This window comes from Cnephaeus nilssonii, assembly GCF_951640355.1.
Source record: "Cnephaeus nilssonii genome assembly, chromosome: 14".
NCBI lineage: Eukaryota > Metazoa > Chordata > Mammalia > Chiroptera > Vespertilionidae > Cnephaeus > Cnephaeus nilssonii.
The window spans coordinates 72,725,005-72,747,754 of record NC_137085.1 but is presented as its reverse complement, the minus strand read 5'-3'; the positions used below and the strand labels follow the sequence as shown (position 1 = coordinate 72,747,754).

The following is a 22,750-nucleotide window of genomic DNA, read 5'->3' as shown; positions in this document are numbered from 1 at the left end:
TTCTCTTGAAGGATGGCCCCAGCAGTGCTCTCTGAAGGCTGGACTGTCAGTCTATGCGTGTGGAGAACAGTTCAAAGAAAATAACACTTAAGCATAATCTTTCAGAGGGTGAGGAATCATGGCGTAATGATGATAAAATGCTACTTCTGGATCTGACAAGCAGCACAGCTGTTTGATGGCAAGAAGAAGATTCTGGCTGAGCCAGAAGCGATGAGTTCACTCTGCCTGTTGTTCCAACAGAAGAGAGAGAGCCCGACCCACCTTACTCCTGTGACTTGGTGGCTGCCTCCAATGAGCCCACAGTGACCTCTGATCTTCAAGTCAACTCTGTGACCTCCATGGTTCCCATGGCCAGCCCCTGAGGCAGACATGCACACCTCAGAGAGGGTGACGGATAAGTCTGAATCCCAGGCTCTGCGAGCCGTCCAGACTGAGCCCATTCGGCTTCTCTCTCTGACTTCCCAGCTCTAGTGACTTGGGGACATCATCTATCCTCCTGCACCTGCACCGTAAAGAATGGAGCATAGCCCTGGCCAGTAACTCACTGGTTGGAGCGTTGTCCCTTTCACCAAAAGGGTGTGGGTTCGAGTCCCGGTCAGGGCACATACCTAGGTTGCGGGTTTGATCGTACGGGGAGGCAACCGAAGGATGTTTCTCTCTCACACTGGTGTCTCTATCTCTGCCTCTGTCACACACTCTCTCTCTCTCTCACGTTCTCTCTAAAAATCAATAAAAACATATCCTCAGGTGAGGATTAATAAATAAATAAACAAATGGGGCATACACACAGCTCACTAAGTACAAACGGGTATTGTCAAGACGACCCAAATAATTGCAGCCAAGGGCTGTCAAGAACATCACTTTATGAATACCAGCTCCTAGTTCAAGAAAAATAAATGAAAGAACCAGAACACATTAGAAGTGGAAAGCCCTTCACTATAAAATAGGAGGGAAAGAAAGTTAAGTAATATTCTCAAGAAGAAAAAAAAAAGTAGAGAACAAAATGAAGAAATGAACACAAAGAAAACAACAAAGGGGTGTGTGTGAGTGGCATAAGCCACCTCGCTGACCATGCCACTCACCAGTTCTGTTTGCTCAGAACTATAGCAATGGCAGTGGTACCAGTAACAAAGCTTTAAATTTTTACAGGAAAAAAAAAAAAAGAAGGGTAGTATGAGCTGCTTTCTGTCATTCACACCCACCTGTTTGAAAAAACATAAGAGTTATACTGGAAAACAGTGGATGGAAATGCCCTTCAATTTTTAAAACAATCCATGCAGAAAGAAATTTGAGACTTTATTAGTCTGGGAAACAGCAATCACAAAGAGACGAAACTCACACACAGACCCCACGTCCTCGGAGAGCAGAGGGAGCTGGCAGCCTTGGTAAACAGAGAGGTGCTCTAATGTACAGCTCAAATCGGATTCCAGAGGCAAGAATCACGACTGGGGCACCCTGCCTCGAAACCAGGGTCACCTCCCCTGGCATGTAAAGGACTGTTTCAAAGTATGGCGGTTTGGTGTGGGGCATCAAAAAATTCAAGAAGAAGCTAACAAAGAACAAGCAAAGAAAAATTCCCAAAGCTGTGAAACCTTGCTATTTAAGATAATGACAGAAATTTATGACTGCTTCCTTCCTGGCAGAAAGAAGCCCAGTTAGAATTCTGAAAACAGGAGGCCCTTTGTCCCAGCATGTTGTGTTTTGCTGATTCTATTACGCATTGGCTGGGAGATAAGAATAAACAGGACAACACCCTGTCTAACCCAGGAGGAAGGAGGAGGGAGGAGGGAGGAGGGAAAGTTGGTTATGTTCATTCTTGGGCATGTATGTGCACACCATTTATTTGCAAATTGAGGTGCTTAAGAAAACTGTGCGTGCAATAGTCAGGAGCTACTAGACGCCTTTTATTGCACAATCAAATCTTTTAAGAATAAGCCATGTGTAATAGGGAGCTTTATAGTTTTTCTCTACTATGAAGTACATTGAAGATATTTAAGTAATTGGCAATTATTTCTCAAAGCTCTTTATTTACCAATCCTATTTCTGTTCAGTCTTTTAAAAACTTAAAATTAGGATGAGCAAACATGTAAACGCAGCCTCCCTCCCTGTATCAAAAAACCTTGCAAGGAATCCATCAGCAGCCTCGGGGGGAAGGAACGTGTTGATCTGAGACTCGTCCCTTCTCCACAAAGGGAGAGTTGTCAGTCCAGGCACAGGTGCTCGATGTCCTAGCAATGGAGAATTTTGCTTAAGGACAGCAGCTACTAAGCTCAGTCAGCTTCTAACTGGCCTGTCCCGAGATGGTATGGCACTGCTGGCCCCAGAAAACTGAGAGATCACTTGACCTCTCTCCCTCTAACACCTGGCTGCCTGGAACCACCTCCACCATTTCTTACTGGTTTTCCCTCACTCTTCCTCATACCGGTGTGTGGATGGCTCAGGTGACCACACCCTGAGGGACGATGGCAGCTCCTGGCTTCAAAAATGAGATTAAGAAGGGGATGAAGGAAAGCCATTCTAAAAGCTCATTGCCCTTCAGCTACACTGGGCTTCTTTCTGTTTCCACCTTGGGGCCTTTGGACTTGAACTTCCTCACCCTGGGTTGCTTTCCGATCAGACGGTCGCAAGGCTGGCTCCTTCCCATTCTCCAGGCTCATTGCAAACATTGCTCCTTAAAGAAGCCTTTGCCTCGCCACCCAAGCAAAGCTACCTATCCTCAGTCACTCTATCACTGACTTGGTTTTATTTGCCCCCAGCACACATCTTGGTTGTTTGTTTTTATGTATATGATTTTCTCCTCTGACTAGAACGGAAGTTCCATGCGGACAGAGAGACCACATCAATCTTATTCCCACTGTAGACTCAGCATCTTTAATCCTACCTGGCACACATTATGTGCTCAACAGAAATCTCTTGTAAGAATGAATAAATAAACAATGAACACATGAACAAGACAATCTGGTAGAGAACCGGTGGGCAAGGTCAAGGCAGACTTTGTGACTTGTTGTGAGCCACATGGCTGCTGTGTTTGTTTGCTTGTGGGAACAGGGCTGAGCCCCATGTGAATGGCTGAGCATGAAGCAGGGACACACGGAGAACGTGGCTTTTTACTCAGAGCTCCGTATATAAAAGCACTCCAAAAATGATTTGTAGGAGATGCCTGAAACTGAAATAGAAAAAGAGGGGAAAAAAGAATATTTGGATATCAGCAAGGTAGTTCTGCCAACCTAATTATGCCCTGTGACATGTAACTGTGGACTGCTGAAAGACAAATGATGAAGCAAAGCATGTATTATAAACACACTCACAAGGAAGACTGAGGTGCTAATTTTTAAGCAACCGTCATAAATCTGGTTTCAGGATATTATTCCATTAACATTATCCTACCTAATAAAATGGTAATATGTAAATTACCATCACTCCGCTATGCCCACGATTGGGCCAGCGGGAGGCACAGGGGGCGGGACTCGAGGTGGCTGGGGTAGCCGATTGGGCCAGCGGGACGCTGAGCTCACTTCGCCAGTGGCGGCACGAGCTCAGCGTCTGTTCCATGGCTGTGCTGCGGAACAGAAGGGGCCTTTGGGGCAGCGAGCTCACGTCCCGCCGCGGACCATCAAAAGCTGGGGAGCTGGGTGCCTGTCTGCTCCGGTACCAGGCCATTCGGAAGCCTCCGCCAAGCCGGAGGCTTCCGAAAGGCCTGGTGCACCAGCGGACAGGCACCCAGCTCCCCCCGCAATCGAAAGCGAAAGCGTGTAGGGGATCCTACACGTGCATGATTCAATCATGCACTGGGCCTCTAGTTATTATTATAACAAAGAGTGTAAGCATGATGATGAGCTCCGTTCATGCATTTCTCAATACCTAGGAAATCAGGCTCACTAGCGAATCCCTAGCTGAGATGTCTGAGAAAAGACCAGGTTGCAGTGGAAATGGCGGAACACTCATGATACCCACATGAAGACAACTAGCTGTTCTTCAGTGGAGAGCCATTTAAAGCGCATTCAGATCTTCGGATAGACATCAAATCACACAATCCACGAAATGTACACTCCATAGCTCCTTAAGTGGCAGATTCAGCGGAAGGCAAAAATAAAGCAAAACACAAAGCCCACACTTACAAAATGAGAGAAGTATGGGAATGGAACTTCCACTAGTGTTTTAAAAACAAACTGGTGATTTTTCTCCAAATCAGAATGGAAGGAAAGTGTCTATTCCGTGGAACGGTGATTCAGAGGAGGATTGGAGGGGGTGTTCATAGGTGTCATGATTTTGGGCACCTATTCTATTACTAGGTGTCAAAAATCATTAAGTGCAGAATTGATAAATGTTCTAGTTACTGTTGTGTTTGAAAAGCAATCTGAATTCTAAGAAGATGTTTGTGTATTATTTACCTTCTTTTAAACTGACTTGTCATTTCATACATTCAAGTTTGAACAAATATGTTTTCCCTCACTTCACTGAATATCAGAATCAGGCTCAAAAACAGACTCAGAGAAAGAGTTTTAAGATTATTCATACAACCCATGACATATAATATTTAAAATACAGTGCAATCATTATCGATATCATCCAAAAATTTTTAAAAAACTACTTAACATGGTTATTAACAGTTTATCCATTTTAGTTCATATGGAATTTTAATGTCATTTACCGGAAAAAAAAAAAGAATTCTAAAATGGTATAAAATGGGATTCAATATGATTAACCCCTAATCACTATAGTAGTCTAGAGGTATGGAATTTATAACCTTGCATATATGTTTACAAAGTGTGGACTCAGGGAAGAACCATTTAATTTACCAGGAACTCCTTTGATCTCAGATGCATAAGAACAAACAGGACAATGACAAGTTTCAGTGCAAAGGCCTTTTCCGATGGCTCTGACTGGCCTTGATATTTCTCTGATCCTATTTTGGGTACGAAATTGACCTAGAAGACTGTCATTTTTGTCCCAGCTTTGCTTTTCAGAGCCCCAAGAAAAGCCATCACCATAAATCAGGCAGCAGGACCCTGGGAGCCAACTGAGTCATAGACCCCACTTGGTCACATGTGCTCAAGGTGTTGGGATCCCAAGAGAGTCACGCCAAACAAGTGGAATCAATTTAGGTCAGAGTTAGGAAAAACAGAGTGCCCCCCCCCCCGCCCCCGCCACTGGCAGTGGAAGATACCACAACCCTCCACAGCTCAAACATGGGGAACAGTAACTAAGCCCAGGAAAATATCTAGGCCAGGGCAGACTATTTCCACAGTCCAACAAGAAGGGAAAAAAAGAAAAAAATGATATTTGACAACCCACAAATGTTTAAGTGTGCGGTTCTCCTGTTCAGCATGAAAGCACTCTTGTTGCTGCTAAGTTATTATTACCATCACATTTTTTACATTTGTGCCCAGTACCATTTAGCCTTAGGGTACTTAGGCTTATTGCTTTAAAAACACAGTGTTAAGCATGTTTAAATCACTTTAAATATCTCAAAAAGCAGCAAACACACAGCCTACCTGCTTGGGCACGCAAACTTGAGAAGAAAGGCTTTACAGAATGGCCCGCAGGTCAGCCAGTCCTGGCCGAGGCAGACGGTCAGGAAGGAGCTACAGAAAACAAGGCCCTCTGTGAGAGCCTCTGCCTGGCTTCCCTCAGGTCAGCTGAACTGTGAGCAAACATGCCCTGAAAGCTGCACTCTCATAAAGTGCTGAAAACTCCCAACAGACATGGCCCCTCAAAACTGTGTACAAATGAGATGCGTTTAATGAACGACCCTTTCTTTGCCAATAATTCTGCTTAAATTAAGTCCAGCAGACTCTTCAAAGGGACCAAAGAAGCCCGCTTGTTAAGAAGGATTCTATATATAGACATCCAAGACAATTCTATGATGCATGTAACCAAATATATATAATTATCCTAGCTTCTACATTCCCATTATCTTCATAAATATAGGATAAAAATCAGCCTAAATGACTTTCTCAGACCTCCGCAAGGATTAAGACTAGCCAGCCAGCTCTTTAAAAGTATACGTATGTAGTAAAGATCAAAAGCAAATGTTCTGGACAGTTCTTTTCTACTCATGGGTTTTTACTAAGAATGTGTGCAGTTTTCAGGGAAAACACCACAAATGACAGCTGTTCAAAAGCATGGAAATTAATTGGCAGCAGGAATTTCCTTGACTAATAGGGAAAAACTTAAAGTCACATGTTTTGATGAGCTTATTTTTCCCATCTTTAGTCAAGCATATTCACTGTTAATGATTAAGATTTTCAAACAGAAATATAACCAAGTACAATGCTGAGTGAAATCCAGCTATTACTGAATGAACAACGGCATTAATGAATGAATTTTAGGCGTAAATAATACATAGGGAAAGGTTCAACTTGCAGGTCTTGATTTTCTATAGGAACTAAACTATGACAACAATAAGAACAATGTAGTGATTGTACTGAACATCAGTAGTAAGACAAGTTCCTCCCACCCCCACCCCATTCCCAGAAAGCCGCCTGCTTTGAGCTGTTTTTCTAGCAGTGGGGATGGATTTACACTGATCCATCCACAGTCTCTCTGACACAGGGGCTCTTAAGGCATTGCCCTTGTGACGATGTGAGAAGGGATGAGACAGCTGGTCAGGATTAGGCGAGCAGCCTATGGCCCTGAAACCAGGTTGTATCACCCTGCCCAGAATTATGACCTTAGTATCATTAGCATTATGCTCTCACCACCTAAGCTAACCAGCCACTGATCAGCCACGATCCAACATACAACACTCTGGGGACACCATGTCTTCTGAATCCCAGCGACAATGTCATTCTATTTTTAAGGCAGCTGAATGCAGCCCAAGACACCCAAAGGCTCATGCATGGTAGAGTCTATGCACAGACTGTCCCTCAAGGCAGCAATGAGATGCCCAAGGACAAGCAATCATGGCCCTTCCATCCTAATCAAATGACAGCTCTGACAGAGCTCAGAAAAAGCAAGAAATAGTCACAGAATTCCCCAAGCATGTTCTCTCCAAGTGCCGCAACGGAACAAGGTACCTGGCCATCCCCAGGCTTGGAAAGTTGGCAGGAACGATGAGTACATCCAGCCTGGAGAATGGGTGTGTCCCCAGCACAGAGTGTGCTGCTGAGAGGCAAGGAGACAGCAGCTGCAGAAGGGTCTCCTGGCAGGCACCTGTGAGGCTCACGGGGGCAAAGACCCGATGAGGAATGACCTCCTGGGTTGTGGCAGAAGGGTTCTGGAAGCGGCAGGGGTATTTCATGTGGCCACAGACGCCAACACACCTGGGGACAACATAAAATAAACAGATGCACTTTATGGTAAATAGGTTTATGCTTCTTGCTGTGGAGGTGAGGAGCTTTCACAGGCCTGGGCAACTTCTAGGAGGGAGCGGTTCAGACAGATTCCCAAGCAAAAACCGTACTTGAGTTCTTCGCTTGCCTGATCTATGCAGCAGTGATAAAACACAGGTGGAAATACTTCTGGTTGTGCTGAACTGTTTGAGTAATTTCAATCTAAGCTAAGTGAAAGTAGTAAAATCTTGTTTTAGAATAAGTGGGGAAAAAGCCCCAAGACTAAAAACAGTAAAACAACTCATAAAAACAAAGAATAATTTCTGCCCTTAGAATTGTGCTTTCAAATATCACTACGGGAAAAATCCTCTCCAAATCAGGGACGATTTATAACTCAGAAAGGAAGGGATGGTGCAGCCAAAGTGAAGATCGCATTCTGGAATTTGCTAGAATAAAAGACATGGGTTTCGGTAGAGAACAATGAAGCAAATGACAGTACAGCTTCCAACTTCAAAAGAGCACAATCCATTCTACTGAAAAGTAGTCTAGGTGGTTCTTTACAAAGGCCATCAAAAGGTGTGCTGTTAAGGATACAAAGGCGCTTTCCCCCCCAATATATTTATTATTGATTGATTTTAGAGAGAGAGAGAGAGAAAGGAAGGGAGGGAGAGAGGAAGGGAGGGAGAGAGGGACACTGATTTGTTGGTCTACTTATTTAAGTATTCATTGGTTGCTTCCTGTATGTGCTCTGACAGGGGATCTAATCCGAAATCTTGGACAATGCTCTAACCCCATGGTCGGCGAACTGTGGCTCTCAAGCCACATGCAGCTCTTTGGCCCCCTGAGTGTGGCTCTTCCACAAAATACCACAGCCTGGGCGAGTCTATTTTGAAGAAGGGGCGTTAGAAGAAGTTTAAGTTTAAAAAATTTGGCTCTCAAAAGAAATTTCAATCGTTGTACTGTTGATATTTGGCTCTGTTGACTAATGAGTTTTCTGACCACTGCTCTAACCAATTGAAATACTGGCCTGGGTCTACAGAAGCACTTTTGTACAAGATTTTCACCAATTCATTTTCAATAAACGTAACAACAAACATAACTAAATCAGCCTTTTAAAGAAACAAATCAGAGCCCAGCCTGCACCCTCTGGCAGCTGTCCTTTATTCTACCAAAGGTGGGGCTAAAAAAGAATTCCTATAACCTGACTCACAGGCCTCAAGAGAACCTATCTACGCAAAGAAACCCACATCAAAGGGAACTATTTTTTCACCTGTTAACAGGTCCTTTATTCAAACACTAGTGAGCCGGTGCACGAAATTCGTGCACATTAAAAGGGGATTACTTAGAGGAAATAATTTAATATTGCTATTTGCCCTTTCTCTATAATAGAAGTGTTAGAGATGAAAGAAAATTAGTAAAATGTATATGAAAACCTTCCTCCTGTAAGAGTCTGGGGCTCACCACGGGACCCAGAATCAAGTCCCCGCCCACCCACATGCACCTCAAAATCATGTGAGACCCAGACCCAGCTGCCCCCCCCCCCCCACCATTGGGCTAGATCCAGACCCGGCCAGTCCCACCCTTGTCAAGCCCCGCCGGGCAGGGAACATAGCCTCAGGTCCCCTGGCCCGGCGCCAGGATGGGGGGTGTGGCCTGAGGTCCGCCGGCCTGGCGCTGGGGCGGGGGGAGCAGCCTGAGGTCCCCTAGCCCAGCACCAGGACGGGAAGCACACCTTGAGGTCCCCTGTCAAGCCCTGCCAGGTGGGGGACACGGCCTAAGGTCCCCTGTCAAGCCCTGCCGGGTGGGGGGGCATGGCCTGAGGTCCCCCGGCCTGGCGCTGGGGCGGGGGGAGCAGCCTGAGGTCCCCTAGCCCAGCACCAGGACGGGAAGCGCACCTTGAGGTCCCCTGTCAAGCCCTGCCAGGTGGGGGGCGCAGCCTGAGATCCCCTGTCAAGCCCCATAGGGGCGGGGGAGGGCGTAGCCTCAGGTCCCTGCTGATTGCTCGTTAAAGCTCCTTATGGGAACTTGGCCTCGGCTGTGGGTGCAGCCATCTTTGTGACAGAGTGATGGTCAATTAGCATATTCCCTCTTTATTAGATAGGATAAGGAAACATTCCTCTACTTTTAATTTATAAATTATATTCCTAGCAATGAGGCTTATTAGATTCACAGTGAATATTAAAAAAAAAAAACTTAAAATATTGGTACATTCCAATATGGGAGGACTGTAACAATAATGCTTCTCCAAATTTCTGAAGTGCCTTTCACCCACCCAAGGACAGCACTGACTGCCCCAGGAGGTTCGCAGAGCGATGGAGAGAAGCCTCACCCTCCACCGTGTGGTACATAGAACGCAGCTCCCAGCACCCATGCCATTTGGCCACAGCTGAGGAAAAAATAATGGGGGAAGACTCGTAAATACTTCTCCCAGGTTAAGGTGACAGGGAGAATATAATTGTTAAGCTTGCCAAAGTCCCCGGATTGATAACCTTGCTTTATGGAGAAAGTGAGAATAGGTGCCTGTTGGTAAACATTTAACCGAAAGGCTCAGTGTCCACGTAAGGACTAATACTGTGCTGGAGCATCAATTTAATGAATGCTCTCACAAAGCGAAAAATCATTTATTAAATTAACCACCACAATACCTTCTCCTAATGTGTTTATATGGGTATGCAATGGGCTATGATAATTTAAGCTCGCACTCTCCATTGAAAAGCTTGCAGAGACATTAAATAATGGGGAAATTAGAGGTGAAGAGGCATCTTCAGGACATCCCTCTCACAATCCAGGACTGCTGGCTCCCAACCGCTTGCCTGCCTGTCTGCCTGATTGCCCCTAACCACTTCTGCCTGCCAGCCTGATCACCCCCTAACCACTCCCCTGCCAGCCTGATCAACACCTAACTGCTCCCCTGCCGGCCTAATTGCCCCTAACTGCCCTTCCCTGCTGGCCTGGTCACCCCTAACTGTTCTCCCCTGCAGGCCTGGTCACCCCCAACTGCCCTCCCCAGCTGGCCAGGTCACCCCTAACTTCCCTCCCTTGCCAGCCTGATCGCCCCTAACTGCCCTCCCCTACCAGCCCAGTCAATCCTAACTGCCCTCCCGTGCCGGCCTGTTCACCCCCAACTGCCCTCCCCTGCAGGCCTGGTTTCCCCCCAGCTGCCCTCCCCTGCAGGCCTGGTCCCTCCCAACTGCCCTCCCTTGCTGGCCTGATCACCCACAACTGCCCGCCCCTGCCAGCCATCTTGTGGCAGCCATCTTTGACCACATGGGGGTGGCCATCTTGTGTGTTGGAGTGAGGGTCAATTTGCATATTACCTCTTTATTATATAGGATTATATAGGATTTACTATGTGCCAAGCACTGCTCTGAATACTTTCCACACATTTCCCAGATAATCCACACAACATTCCTAAGCAATAAGCACTACTCATCACAGCATGAATCTTCATAAGCTCCTCCCGCCTGACTCTCCTTCTCCATTAAACCTTATTTTGCTTCTTAGGTAAATTTGGGTCCTGGAGTTTTTCCAAAGCTGAGCTCAGTGGCTCTGTGATTCTCCAGTGTCTGTTTCTCCTTGTCAGTGTTGCCTATTAATTCTTCCCCGAGTGGGAAGAAGGGTGGAACCACGTTAGGCTGGTAAATGATGGGCACCAGACATTGGTTCCCTCTTACAGGATGCAGGATGCTGGCTGAGACAACTTTACAAGCGGTCTCTCCAAGGAGTAGGGGTGGCCATGTCTGACTCAGAACCACAGGACCGGAAACTGCCTCAAGAGGTTCTCCTGCTGCCCCTCTCCTGTTTCAGACAGCGCTGTGCTGAAACCCGGCACAAACGGTCCTCTGTCCTGGGTTCAAAAGAAATTACTGGAAAGTCTCCCTGGGGAATGCACAGCCTTTTCCCACAAGCCTTCCTGGGTTCACCGTGAGGACTCAGTCAGTATCTCCTGCATTCCTGCTCTTCTCAAGGCACTCCACGGAGCTGCCCTGCTCATACCTACGCGTAAGACGCCGACCTGACCTTTGAGGAGTTTACAGTTTTGTTAGGAGAAAAAAATGTTAGATCAGAATTTAGTTTAGTGACACAGTCCAACGTTTACGCAATTTATTAACATGTTTCAGCTAGCAGAGAAAACGCTTCCTAAAAGTCACAAGTGCTCAAACTACCAACACCTGCCCCCAGCAGGTGGCTGACAGTGACGGCAATACACATGATGATGTCATAGTGTCTGCAAGCTGGAGTGTTTTCTGCGAACATTCAGTATATTAAAAAGCAAAATGAGATATGTGCAATACGGGGCAGAAAGCCGAAACACTCTAGGGGAGCAAGGGCTGGACAAATAACCAGCCAAGAGGCCTGGAAAGGTCCCCTCACAGAGAAGGTGTTCCGGACACTGGAGTTCCCCTATGATTTATCTCTACCATCCCTTCTATTCAAAGAGCTAGAAACAAGGCCTCATCCTCTAAGTCCCACTCTTCACTGACTCTACATCCTCTGCCAAGTCTGCCCTTCGATAGAGTAAGCGCCTCAGTGCCTCCCCCAGGCTTTTCCAGGCTCTGTGTGCCTGTTTTCCATGCTTTTTACCATTTTTGCTGAACTCCTCTGGACTTTATCCAAGGGTCCTGCTTAACCTGGATAGCCCCAAAGTGAAGACAATGCTTTAACAAAGGCCTCAAGAGGTTAAACTTAATACAAAGATTTCCTGGTGGCTGGAGAAGGTTATACTGCAGCCAAATAAAATTAATAAACTTTCCACAGTTTGTCTAAGTGCCTTATAATTAATGTATTTACCAAAATGTTCACCCAGAGTGGGCTGGAGCACATGAGGAACTGGAGCTGGAAGAGGACTGCTCTCCCTATAATTTGGCCCACATGGACAGGGATCAGAGGTTCAGTGACCAGCCCTGGCCGGTGTTGCTCAATGGGTAGAGCATTGGCCCATGCACAGAAAGGTTGTGGTTCGATTCCTGGTCAAAGGAAGGGCACATACCGGGTTGCAGATTTGATCCCTGGCCCTAATTGAGCAAATGTGAGAGACAACCAGCCTCTCCCTCTCTCTCTCTCTCTCTCTCTCTCTTCCTCTCTCTCTCTCTCTCTCTCTCTCTCTCTCTCTCTCTCTCTCTCTTCCTTTCTCTCTTTCTCTCTCCCCTTCCTTCCCTCAATCCCTCCTTCCCTCCCTTCTACTCTCTCTAAAAATCAATGGGAAAAAAAATATCCTTGGATGAGGATTAACAACAACAACAACAAAAGTTCAGTGACCAATTCTTTGGCTAAATTTCTGGGACCCAGATGAACACATTAGGCAAATAAAAGCCTACAGTATCTAAGGCCCCTGTAAAAGTTACATTTCCGTGAACTGAACTAGTGGTCTTAGGAGGGTTTGAGGTAGAAAGGGGGGTTGGGAGAGACAAGGGGACCAGATGTGAACATAACCAGAAACAGTGCAGTTGGCACTTCAGAGCACCTTTGTTGGCAAACTTAGTGTAGAGCCAGAGATTTAATGGATCAAAACACAAAGCCACCCTCTGATGACTAGAGACAGCACACATGAAGCACGCAGCCAGGGAAGGATTAAGCAAATGTAAGCTATTATTCTATCAGCAGCACATTTCTGATGGACAAGCGCAGTGATAAATGAAGGGAAAACTTCGTCGTAGCATGTCAGACACGGCAGGGAGTGTGGGAGGGACTTCACCCGCCTGGCCTCCCGTTTCCACACCAGGACAAGCTTCCCTGCAGTGGTGCCCATGCCCTGGGTCTCCAGCTGATCTGACTGGCTGGGTCACTCTGGACTTTCTCTTCTAGAATCTGCTTGCCCACAGAGGGGGGCCTTTGACCTCTTAGGAAGGCTATGTGCATCTGTGTAGTGGAGGCTAGCAGTGGTCCAGCTGGGTGGAGGCCTGTCTAATTTGGAGATGGAGTATTAGAAAGCCCATTAACACTGTACACCTGAGCCTTCCCTCAGTCCAGCTTCTGTCAATAATAAAACCTTTCTTTTGTTCTCCTGTCTCTTAATTGGTTCTGAACTCAGGCGGACAAGAGAGGGGTTGTGTTTGCCCCGTCCCCTAAACCCTAACAGGGATACAGAAGTCCTATCTTCCCAGAATCCCCACTTCGTCTGCCATGTGCTCCTCCTTCACAATTACGGATGCAAGAGGAGTGAACAGCCATCTCAGCTGCTTCCGGGCAGCAGAGAGCATGCACAGGAGACGCTTGCTGCCCACTCCCCACTTGGATCTCTGCGGACATGGCTAGAAGGACAGAATGACAGATGTCTTTCTTTGCCTTCCCCTAGCCTTCCTAAGGCACACATTTTCATCGGCACACCTCTAACAGTGAATCAGGCCACGCTGTGTGTGCAGAGCAGTGCTCCTTCCCCAGGAAGAAACTGAGAAACTCCCCTCCTCGCCACACCCCCAGCGAACTCTGTACTGTATAGAGAAGAATGGTTTTCCCCAAAGAAACTTACTTAGCCAACAGGGATGGCACCTCCAGGCTCAAAGGTAGTGCTCTCACCTCCTGTTTTCTGTTACAACATGAATCATTCCAATTGCTAGCAGTGACTCAGTCCTGGCACTGACTCTCCAGGTGAGAGTGGACCAGACTCCAGGTGGGGCATGGGTGTTATGCACAATTTTTAAAAGTCCCCAGGTAAGATTCTGAACCACCTCTCCAGGGGGTTCAGCCCAGATGTGAATCCAGGTCTTGTAACTCAGGAGGCATGAACAAGTCCCAGCATCATTATTTTATCTATAAAATGGAGATAATAAAACCTATCTATCATACAGGCTTATCCTCAGAACTAACTGAGATGACATTTAAATCAAGACTTTCCTGGATTTCAAACATCCAATGGCTTCTGCATCAATTCAGGATAGGCTAGGATATGCTGCAATAACACACAACCCCAGTATCTTAGTCACTTAACACAAACAAGTTATTTCTCGCTCATACCAAGTCTACTGTGGATCCAAGTGACTACCCAAGGCACCTGTCCTCCCTACTCAGAAATCTGGCTCCCCAGAATTGCAAAATGAGGTCTACTGTGGCATTTCAGTGACAGGGGAAGAGGGCATTAGGTCTCACAAACAATTAAACATTCCCACATGAAAATAACATAGGTCACTTCTGTCTACAATTCTCTTCTTCCCTCAAGAGTGCATAAGTAAAACTCAAAAAACAATCTAGGATACTCTATATAGCTCAGGGAAGATAGCCCAGAATAGGTAAGCTACTAAGTAAGAAGTGGAAATTACCTCCCTTTCTCCAAAAAGCAAAAGGTAAGCAATAAGACATGCCCATCATAAGGGAGGGCTCAAAGGCTTTGTCTTCTAAAGACACCAACCACCACTGTCACTGCAAAAGCAACCTGGCAAAACAAAACCAACACAGAAGGGATTTGTCCTAGGAGCACATCTTAGCTGGTTTTCAAGGATGAGCTAACTCTCTGTCCCGTGACTCGGGGCGTTCTCCACCAGAAGGTACTGACTTAGTGACTACCTGTAAACAGGAAAATGATTAAACTGAGCTAGACGTAAAAGTTCTAGAATGAAGCACGATACCACACATGACCAGCACACTTCCGTGCCTAGTACATGCATTCTCCTTCTCCCCTTTGGCTCTCGAAATAGCTGAACATCTGGAAAGGCTGCAAGTGAATACCTAATGGCCTATACTAATTTTTAAAAAGTTTAAGCCGATTTTCTCTGATCAACTCTGAAATGGAAGGAATTGCTACTGAAGGGGACAGAGCCCTGACCCAGCAGGATTCTCATAACCCAATGGCCTGTGACCGCTTCCTTGTGTCCTATGCGCCTGAGAAGGCTGCCCACAAATGCACTGCTAACAGCAGTCACTGGAACCAAAACAGCAGAGGGGCTTACAAAGGAATCCATCCAACAAGCAACTTCTTTGTGTTAAATTGTGTTTTTGACTAAATAAGCACTGAAATCCAAAGTTAAAAGGTGTAGAAAGAGCAAGTATTGGATCTGAAGTTTCTGTTGACTTAACCAAATATACAAAAATATTTCACCTGACTTCACAGAGGATTTCATATACATTTATTTTATTTTATTGTTCTTTCCGCATAAACAATATGCCCACATGTCTACCTCTCAGCTCTCTTTCCCTCCCAGGAGAGCTTTTCCTGCTTTGAGTAATCACAGTTTGGTTTCGTTTCTCAGCAGGGATTACTCACATTCCCAGTGCTTGGAATAAGTGCATCATTCTGCTCCCTCGAGTGTCTGTTTTCCAGCAACATCCCAAATACAAACCTAAAGTCAGCCTCGGACGGCGAGAGGGACCTCTCTGCTGCCAGGTCACTTGGTGAGCAGGTCTCTGGCTTCACTTCCGTCCAGGGTCCCACCGCAATTGTGAAGGTGGAGGCTGGCATGGGCATGGTTACGTAGTAATGCCAGCTTGAGCGCCCTATAAACAGAAAGAGAAAAATCACAGTGAGACCCTATATGGTTCTAGACCTCACTTACATCTTTTCTCTTTAGGCCATTGAAGAACTTGTGTCTTAAGATGGTATGAGTCAGTTCTTGGAGGTGGGCCATGTCAACTGAAGGGGCACTATTCCAGGTCTCAGGATGAGAGATGGTAGTTTCAGGGCAACCAGGGAGGTTTGGATCTATTCCAAGCATCAGTTTGAAGCCATTCAAGTGAGGCTATAAATATGAGGAATGGGGGACCAGCCCAATATATTAACAGATAAAAAGAATGAGGAATATAAGACCTGAAGTTCCCCAGTTAACTGGTGGTTGTGGTGGTCACTAATAGCTGCAAACACAAAAAAGTATAGGTTGTATGTTTCTATAGAGACCAAAAAAAATATCTTATTCATCCTATTGCCTAGCATAGTACTTGGTGTAAAAAAAAAAAAAAAAAAAGATGCTCAGTTGAATGAATGGATGGATGATTAATGAACAAATGAATTATCACTTCTATTCTGCTAAACTCTTTTGTCTGAATTCAATTCAAGCCCATCTAAAATGGATAAAGTAGAATACAATGCGACTAGAGAAAGGAGATACCTAGGTTTTAGTCCCCACTCTGAAACTAATTAACTGGAAGTTCAGGTCTCATATTCCTCATCCTTTTTAATCTGTTAATATATTGGCTGGTCCCCCATTCCTCGTTGAGCAGATGAAAAGCAGGCCTGGAAAGGTTCCATGGAGCCAAGGAGTCCCAGCTAGTTGTAACAAGGCTGGACTTACAGTTGGGGCTCCCCACCCCAGCCAGGGGTGTGCCTGCCAGTTAGTCCACACCTTAGAGAAGGCTTTTACCAAGGAATAAATGATTGATAACCTGTAACACTATACTCCCTTACTTCTGAGATAGAAAAATGATTTTAATGTTTTTGAAATCAGAATGTGTCATACAACCTGATTTTACATAGTATTTTTCTCTGAGCATCTGCTATAAATTGATGGTATGTCTTAAGAGGAATTACTATCACCTCATATTATGGAACACAGTTCTCCACTCCTCATGCTCATGTTCCATAAGAGTAACACAACCTAGCCTCTCTTTCAGCCCCTCACTAACTCCATGGCAGGAGCTATTCTTCTCTTTCTTGTTTTAAGTGTTAGAGGGTTAGCCCTAGCTGCTTTGGATAGTGTCAGCCTGCAGACTGAAGGGTCCTGGGTTCAATTCCAATCAAGGACACATGCCTGGGCTGTGGGCTCGATCCCCAGTAGGGGGCATGCAGCCAGCCGATCAGTGATTCTCTCTCATCATTGATGTTTCTCTTTCTCTCCCTCTCCCTTCCTCTCTAAAATCAATAAAAATATATATTTTTAAAAAGTTTTAGCCCAGCCAGCATGGCTCAGTGGTTGAGCGTCTACCTATGAACCAGGAGGTCATGGTTCAATTCCCAATCAGGGTATATGCCTGGGTTGCGGGCTCGATCCCCAATGTGGGGCATGGAGAAGGCAGCTGATGAATGATTCTCTCTCATCATTGATGTTTCTGTCTCTCTCTTCCTTTCCCTTCCTCTCTGAAATCAATAAAAATGTATTTTTAAAAAAAGTTTTAGAGGGTTAAACACTCATGGAGTGGGCTGTGGTGTCCATTTTGGTTAGTGAATGGATAAGAGATAATATTCAGGGTCAAAATGTTAACATGCCCACAGTGGCTCTCAGAGCTAACATGACATTTTTCAAAGTACTTTACCAGTAAAAAAAAAACAATAATAGAGGTTAGATTCTAATCTCCATATACTTGGCTTCTTTATCTCTCAACTAATTCTGAACTCAGGAAGGTAGCGAGTCATTATTTATTATCCTCTGAAACTACCAACTTAGATCCAAAAGAATATGCTGCAGAACTCCTCTGATGAAAAACAAAACTTTAAGTACAAAATAAAGACCTAAACTTAAGGAAAAAAATAAATGATATCAACTTTGAATAAAAATGATATGATGTCAAGTTTGGAAGTCATTAGAGGAAATACTTGAATGAGGAATATAGAAGGGCATGCTCAGAATGGCTGGAAACCCATCACAAAGGTATCCATTCTCTCAAAACTGGTTATACATTTCATTCTCTTCTAGAATCCGAATGTCAGTCTTGAAATCACTCTTTCCACGTCTGACTAAGAAGCTGAAGGCATGCTCCTCTCTCTTCTTTTTTAATCTTTATTGTTGAAAGTATTACCTATGTCCCTTCCCCCCCGCAACCCCCCCATTAACTCCTCCAGCCCATCCCCACCTCCGGCCCCAGGCCCTCACCACCCCACTGTCTGTGTCTATGGGTGCTCCTTTTAAAAAAAAAAACAAAACAAAAAAAAACAGTTTTAGTTTTTAAATTGATTTTACAGAAAGAGGAAGGGAGAAAGAGGGAGAAAAGCATCAATATGAGAGAGAAACATCAAACAGTTGCACCAGTAAGCATCGCGACCTAGATCAAACCCTAAACCTGGGTATGTACCCTGACCTAGAATCAAACCTGTGACCTTTCAGTGTACAGGATGATGCTCCAACCAACAGAACCACACCAGCCAGGGCAAGGCATGCTCCTCTTTAAAGATAAGGGACTTTGGGCAAGATGGCAGGGTAGGTAAACATGAAATGGGTACTTCCCTCCTCCCAACCACGTTATAATTAAAACTAAACTATAGAAAACCACCATTCCATTCAGAACTGCCTGAAATCTGGCTGATTGGAAGTCCTACAACTAGGGCATTGAAAAAGAAGCCAAATCGAGACTGGTAGGAGGGGTAGAGACATGGAACAGGCTGGTCCCACACCCACGTATGGCAGAGAAAAATCATGAGGGATACTTCAGCCATGGAGATCCCTCCTGAATTCCCCGCTGAGAAGTGATAGGTCCCAGCCCCACACCAGGACATCAGCCCAGGGTACCAGTGCCAGGAAGAGAAGTCCCCATAACTTCTGGCTGTAAAAATCAGCCGAGGATCATGGCTGAATGACACAGAGGCTGCTGGAGTCCCAGCTAGTTCCTCTTAAAGGGTCCACACTCAGACTTACTCAGACTCATTCCCTCTGAGCCCTAGTGCTGGGCAGCAGCTTAAAGGACAACAGAGGCAGATGGGGAGGAACTGAATTATTTGCTGAGCAAGAGCTGAGGACGGGGCAGCTTTCTCCCAGACAGAAGTGCTGGCAAAAGCCATTGTTCCTTTGATGAGCCCTCCCCTTACAGAGCTGGCAGTTAGAGTCTCCATCAACCTGGCTAACACTGTTTTCCCCACCATAGTGATTTCCTGAGGCTCTGCCCCACCCAACTTTCAGGCCCACCCAAGCTGTTTCCATTGGCTTTTCCATACCAATAGCCTGTCTTGGCTAATGCTTCAGATTTTCCTAAATTCTCTCAACCAAGCAGCATCTGGCCTTGGTTCATAGCTTGGCTTCTCCTGGGCACCTCCAAGCCCAGAACAAGTAGCAGCCATCTGCAGACCACTTTGTAGCTAATGCTGGGTGGCGCTGGACAGTGGCTGACCTTGAATTGCACCTCCCTGGAGGTCCCAGAGCCAGCACATCCAGTGAATGGTTTCAGACCATGATGAAGCATCACTCTCCAACCACCTTCATAAGCCACACACATACTAGGTTAATAATGCGGATTTTTTTCAGTAGATGGAGTTACACATATGTTGATATATATGCGATCTGATATGTATGCTATTTTGTGGTATTGACAACAAGCTTCAAAACTTCATATGTCAAATTTGCTGAAGGTGTTAACATCATAGATATTTTTACGCTTAAAAATGTCGAATTTCGTGCCAAAAAAAAGAGCATTTGCAGGAAGTTGTAATTCATTACTTTATTTTGAAGAAAAGTGCTGCTGAAAGTCATCGTATACTTCGGGAAGCTTATGGTGAACATGCTCCATCTCAAGATACTTGTGAACACTGGTTTAAATGCTTTAAAAGTGATGATTTCTATGTGAAAGACAAACAATGTCCAGGTCAACCAACAAAGTTTGAAGACCAACAATTACAAACATAATTGGATGAAGATGCGTGTCAAACTCAAAAACAACTTGCAGAAAGATTAAACATTGTTCAGCAAACAATTTCCAATCGTTTACAAGCAATGGGAAAGATTTTAAAGGAAGGAAAATGGGTGCCACATCAACCGAATGAAAGACAAATGGAAAACCGAAAAGTCATCAGTAAAATGTTGCTTCAACGGCATGAATGAAGGTCTTTTTTGCATCAAATTGTGACTGGCGATGAAAAGTGGATTTATTTTGAGAATCCCAAATGCACAAAATCATGGGATGTTCCAAGTCAACCATCAACATCGACTGCAAGGCCAAATCACTTTAGAAAGAAGACAATGCTCTGCGTTTGGTGGGATCAGGAAGGTGCGGTGTATTATGAGATTCTAAAACCAGGTGAAACTGTTAATACTTATTGTTACCGACAACAAATAATGAATTGGAATCATGCTTTGATTGTAAAATGACCAGAATGTGCCAGAAGACATGGCAAAGTAATTTTGCTTCATGATAATGCACCATCATACACTTCAAAACCAGTTAAAGACACGTTAAAAGATCTTGCCTGGAAAGTATTAACCTACCTACCATATTCACCACACCTTGCTCCTTCAGATTACCACTTGTTCCAATCAATGGCACACGCACTTTCTGAGCAGCACTTTAAAACGTATGAAGAAGTGGAAAATTGGGTCTCTGAATGGTTTGCCTCAAAACAAGAAAAGTTCTATTGGGATGGTATCCACAAATTACCTGAAAGATGGGAGAAATGTGTAGCTAGCGATGGACATTACTTTGAATAAAGCAACTTTGATGTTTCTCTTGAAATTACTGTTTTCTTTGGTTACAAAATCCACATTATTAACTGGTATACCTGGTAAAAAGCAGACTCAGTGGGCAGCAGAACCCTGCTGAAGTAAGTCCTGCTCTGTGGGGTGGGCCACAGCACAATTGATCATCCATAGTGGTCAGAGGTTGGTGGTTGGTGGTCACAGACAGTTATTGCAGCTGATTGGCCCAGGGGTAAATCCTTCCCATTGACATGCCAACAGTAATCAAGGCCCAACTATAAGACAAGGGTTACACAACCCACGTGGGGTGCATACCTTGAGTGTCCAGCTTAGGAGATTGTGGAGGCTGTACCACTGGGCCATACGGGACACTTACGACATTAGGCCACTCTACCAAGCCTGGGAGATGTAGCAGCTCTAGCTCATACACAGAAACAAACACAGGGAGGCTGCCAAAATAAGGAAACAAAGAAATATGTCCCAAAAGAAACAAACCTTCAGAAAAAGAACTAAACAAAATGGAGACAAGCAATCTACTAGATGCAGAGTTCAAAACACTGGTTATAAGGAGGCTCCAGGAACTTAGTGAGGACCTCAACAGCATAAAAAAGGACCAGTGAGAAATGAAGGATACACTAAATGAAATGAAGAATAATTTATGGAGAATCAACAGTAGAGTGGATGAAGCTGAGAATCAAATCAACAATTTGGAATATAAGGAAGCAAAAAACACCCAATCAAAACAGTATAAAGAAAAAAGAATCCAAAAAAATGAAAATAGTGTAAGGAGCCTCTGGGACAACTTCAACTGTATTAACATTCACATCATGAGGATGCCAGAAGGAGAAGACAGAGCAAAAAATTGAAAATCTTTTTGAAAAAATAATGACAAAAAAATTTCCTTAACTTGGTGAAGGAAATAAACATACAAGTCCAGGAAGCAAAGAAAATCCAAACAAGATGAATCCAAAGAGGCCCACACCAAGAAACATCATAATTTAAATGCAAAAGGTTAAAGACAAAAAGAGAATCTTAAAGGCAGAAAGAGAAGAGCAGTTAGTTACCTACAAGGGAGCTCCCATAAGACTGTCATCTGATTTCTCAACAGAAACTTTGCAGGCCAGAAGGATTGGTAAGAAATATTCAAGGTGATGAAAAGTAAGGACTTACAACTAAGATTATTCTACCCAGCAAAGCTATCATTTAGAATGGAAAGACAGATAAAGAGAATCCCAGGCAAGTAAAAGCTAAAGGCATTCATTACCACCAAGCCAGTATTACATGAGATGTTAAAGAATCTTCTTGAGGAAGAAAAATTTAAAAAGTAAAAAACATAAATAATAAAATGGAAATAAAGACATATCTATCAACAATTAAATATTAAAGAAAAAAAACAAAACAGGAGAAACCAAGATGGCGGCATAGGTAAACACCTAAACTGCTGCCTCGCACAACAATTTCAAAACTACAACTAAAAAACAAAACGAACATCATCTAGAACCACGGGAAGGCTGGCTGAGTGGAAATTCTACACCTAGAAGGAAAGAGAAAAGCACACTGAGACTCAGAGGAGCTGCAGGAGGCAGAAGTACTGAGACGTGCGCAGAGAGGACTGGAAACTGAGTGCGCGGCTGGCTTTCTCAAGCAGGAGGGAGACAAAAGCTCCCGACTGTGCTGAACTCCAGTTCCGGGCAAGACTCTGGGGACCCAGACTCATACGGGGTGAAACTGGACTGTCAAGAAAGAGAAAAGCACACTGAGATTCAGAGGAACCGCAGAAGGCAGAGTTATCGAGGCGCACACGCGGAGAGGGCTGGCAACTGAGTACATGGCTGGCTTTCTCAAGTGGGAGGGAGACAAAAGCTCCCGACTGCACTGAACTCTAGTTCCGGGAGAGACTCTGGGGACCCAGACTCATTCGGGGAGAAAGTGGACTGTCTGGCAGTGGGCGGAATTCGAGGGCGGCTTTCTCTCAGAGATTACCATGCTTGCAGCGATTACCATGGGACACTGAGACACAGGGGCCTATTAGGGCAGGGCTGACGGGAAGCCAAGGCTGTTTGCTCCGCCCTGAGACTCCGCCCCATCCAAGCTGAGCACAGAGGCTTTTGCAAGTCTTGTCTCATAAGGGTGTCTCCAGCACAGAAGTTCTCCCAGTGTAGACACAGCTGATCCTCACAGCCAATTGGCCTGGAGGTTAATTCCTCCCGGTGATAC

At 45.0% G+C, this 22,750-nt stretch overlaps 1 protein-coding gene across 10 annotated transcripts in view; it reads right to left on the bottom strand.

The window, feature by feature from the left end:
* The window catches only part of AOPEP (aminopeptidase O (putative)), a 353,107-nt gene that overhangs the window by 251,643 nt on the left and 78,714 nt on the right, over positions 1-22,750 (bottom strand). For 9 of the 10 annotated variants that reach the window (XR_013814460.1, XR_013814461.1, XR_013814462.1 and 6 more), the window contains 2 exons: positions 15,548-15,701; positions 7,020-7,265 (listed from right to left, as the gene is read on the bottom strand). Coding sequence is in view for 7 of the 10 variants with exons in the window: in XM_079789821.1 (XP_079645947.1) it covers positions 7,020-7,265; positions 15,548-15,701 (400 nt within the window). In the remaining 3 variants the exon portion in view is untranslated. The remainder of the gene's footprint in view (positions 1-7,019; positions 7,266-15,547; positions 15,702-22,750) is intronic. The other variant, XM_079789824.1, reaches the window with a different exon arrangement.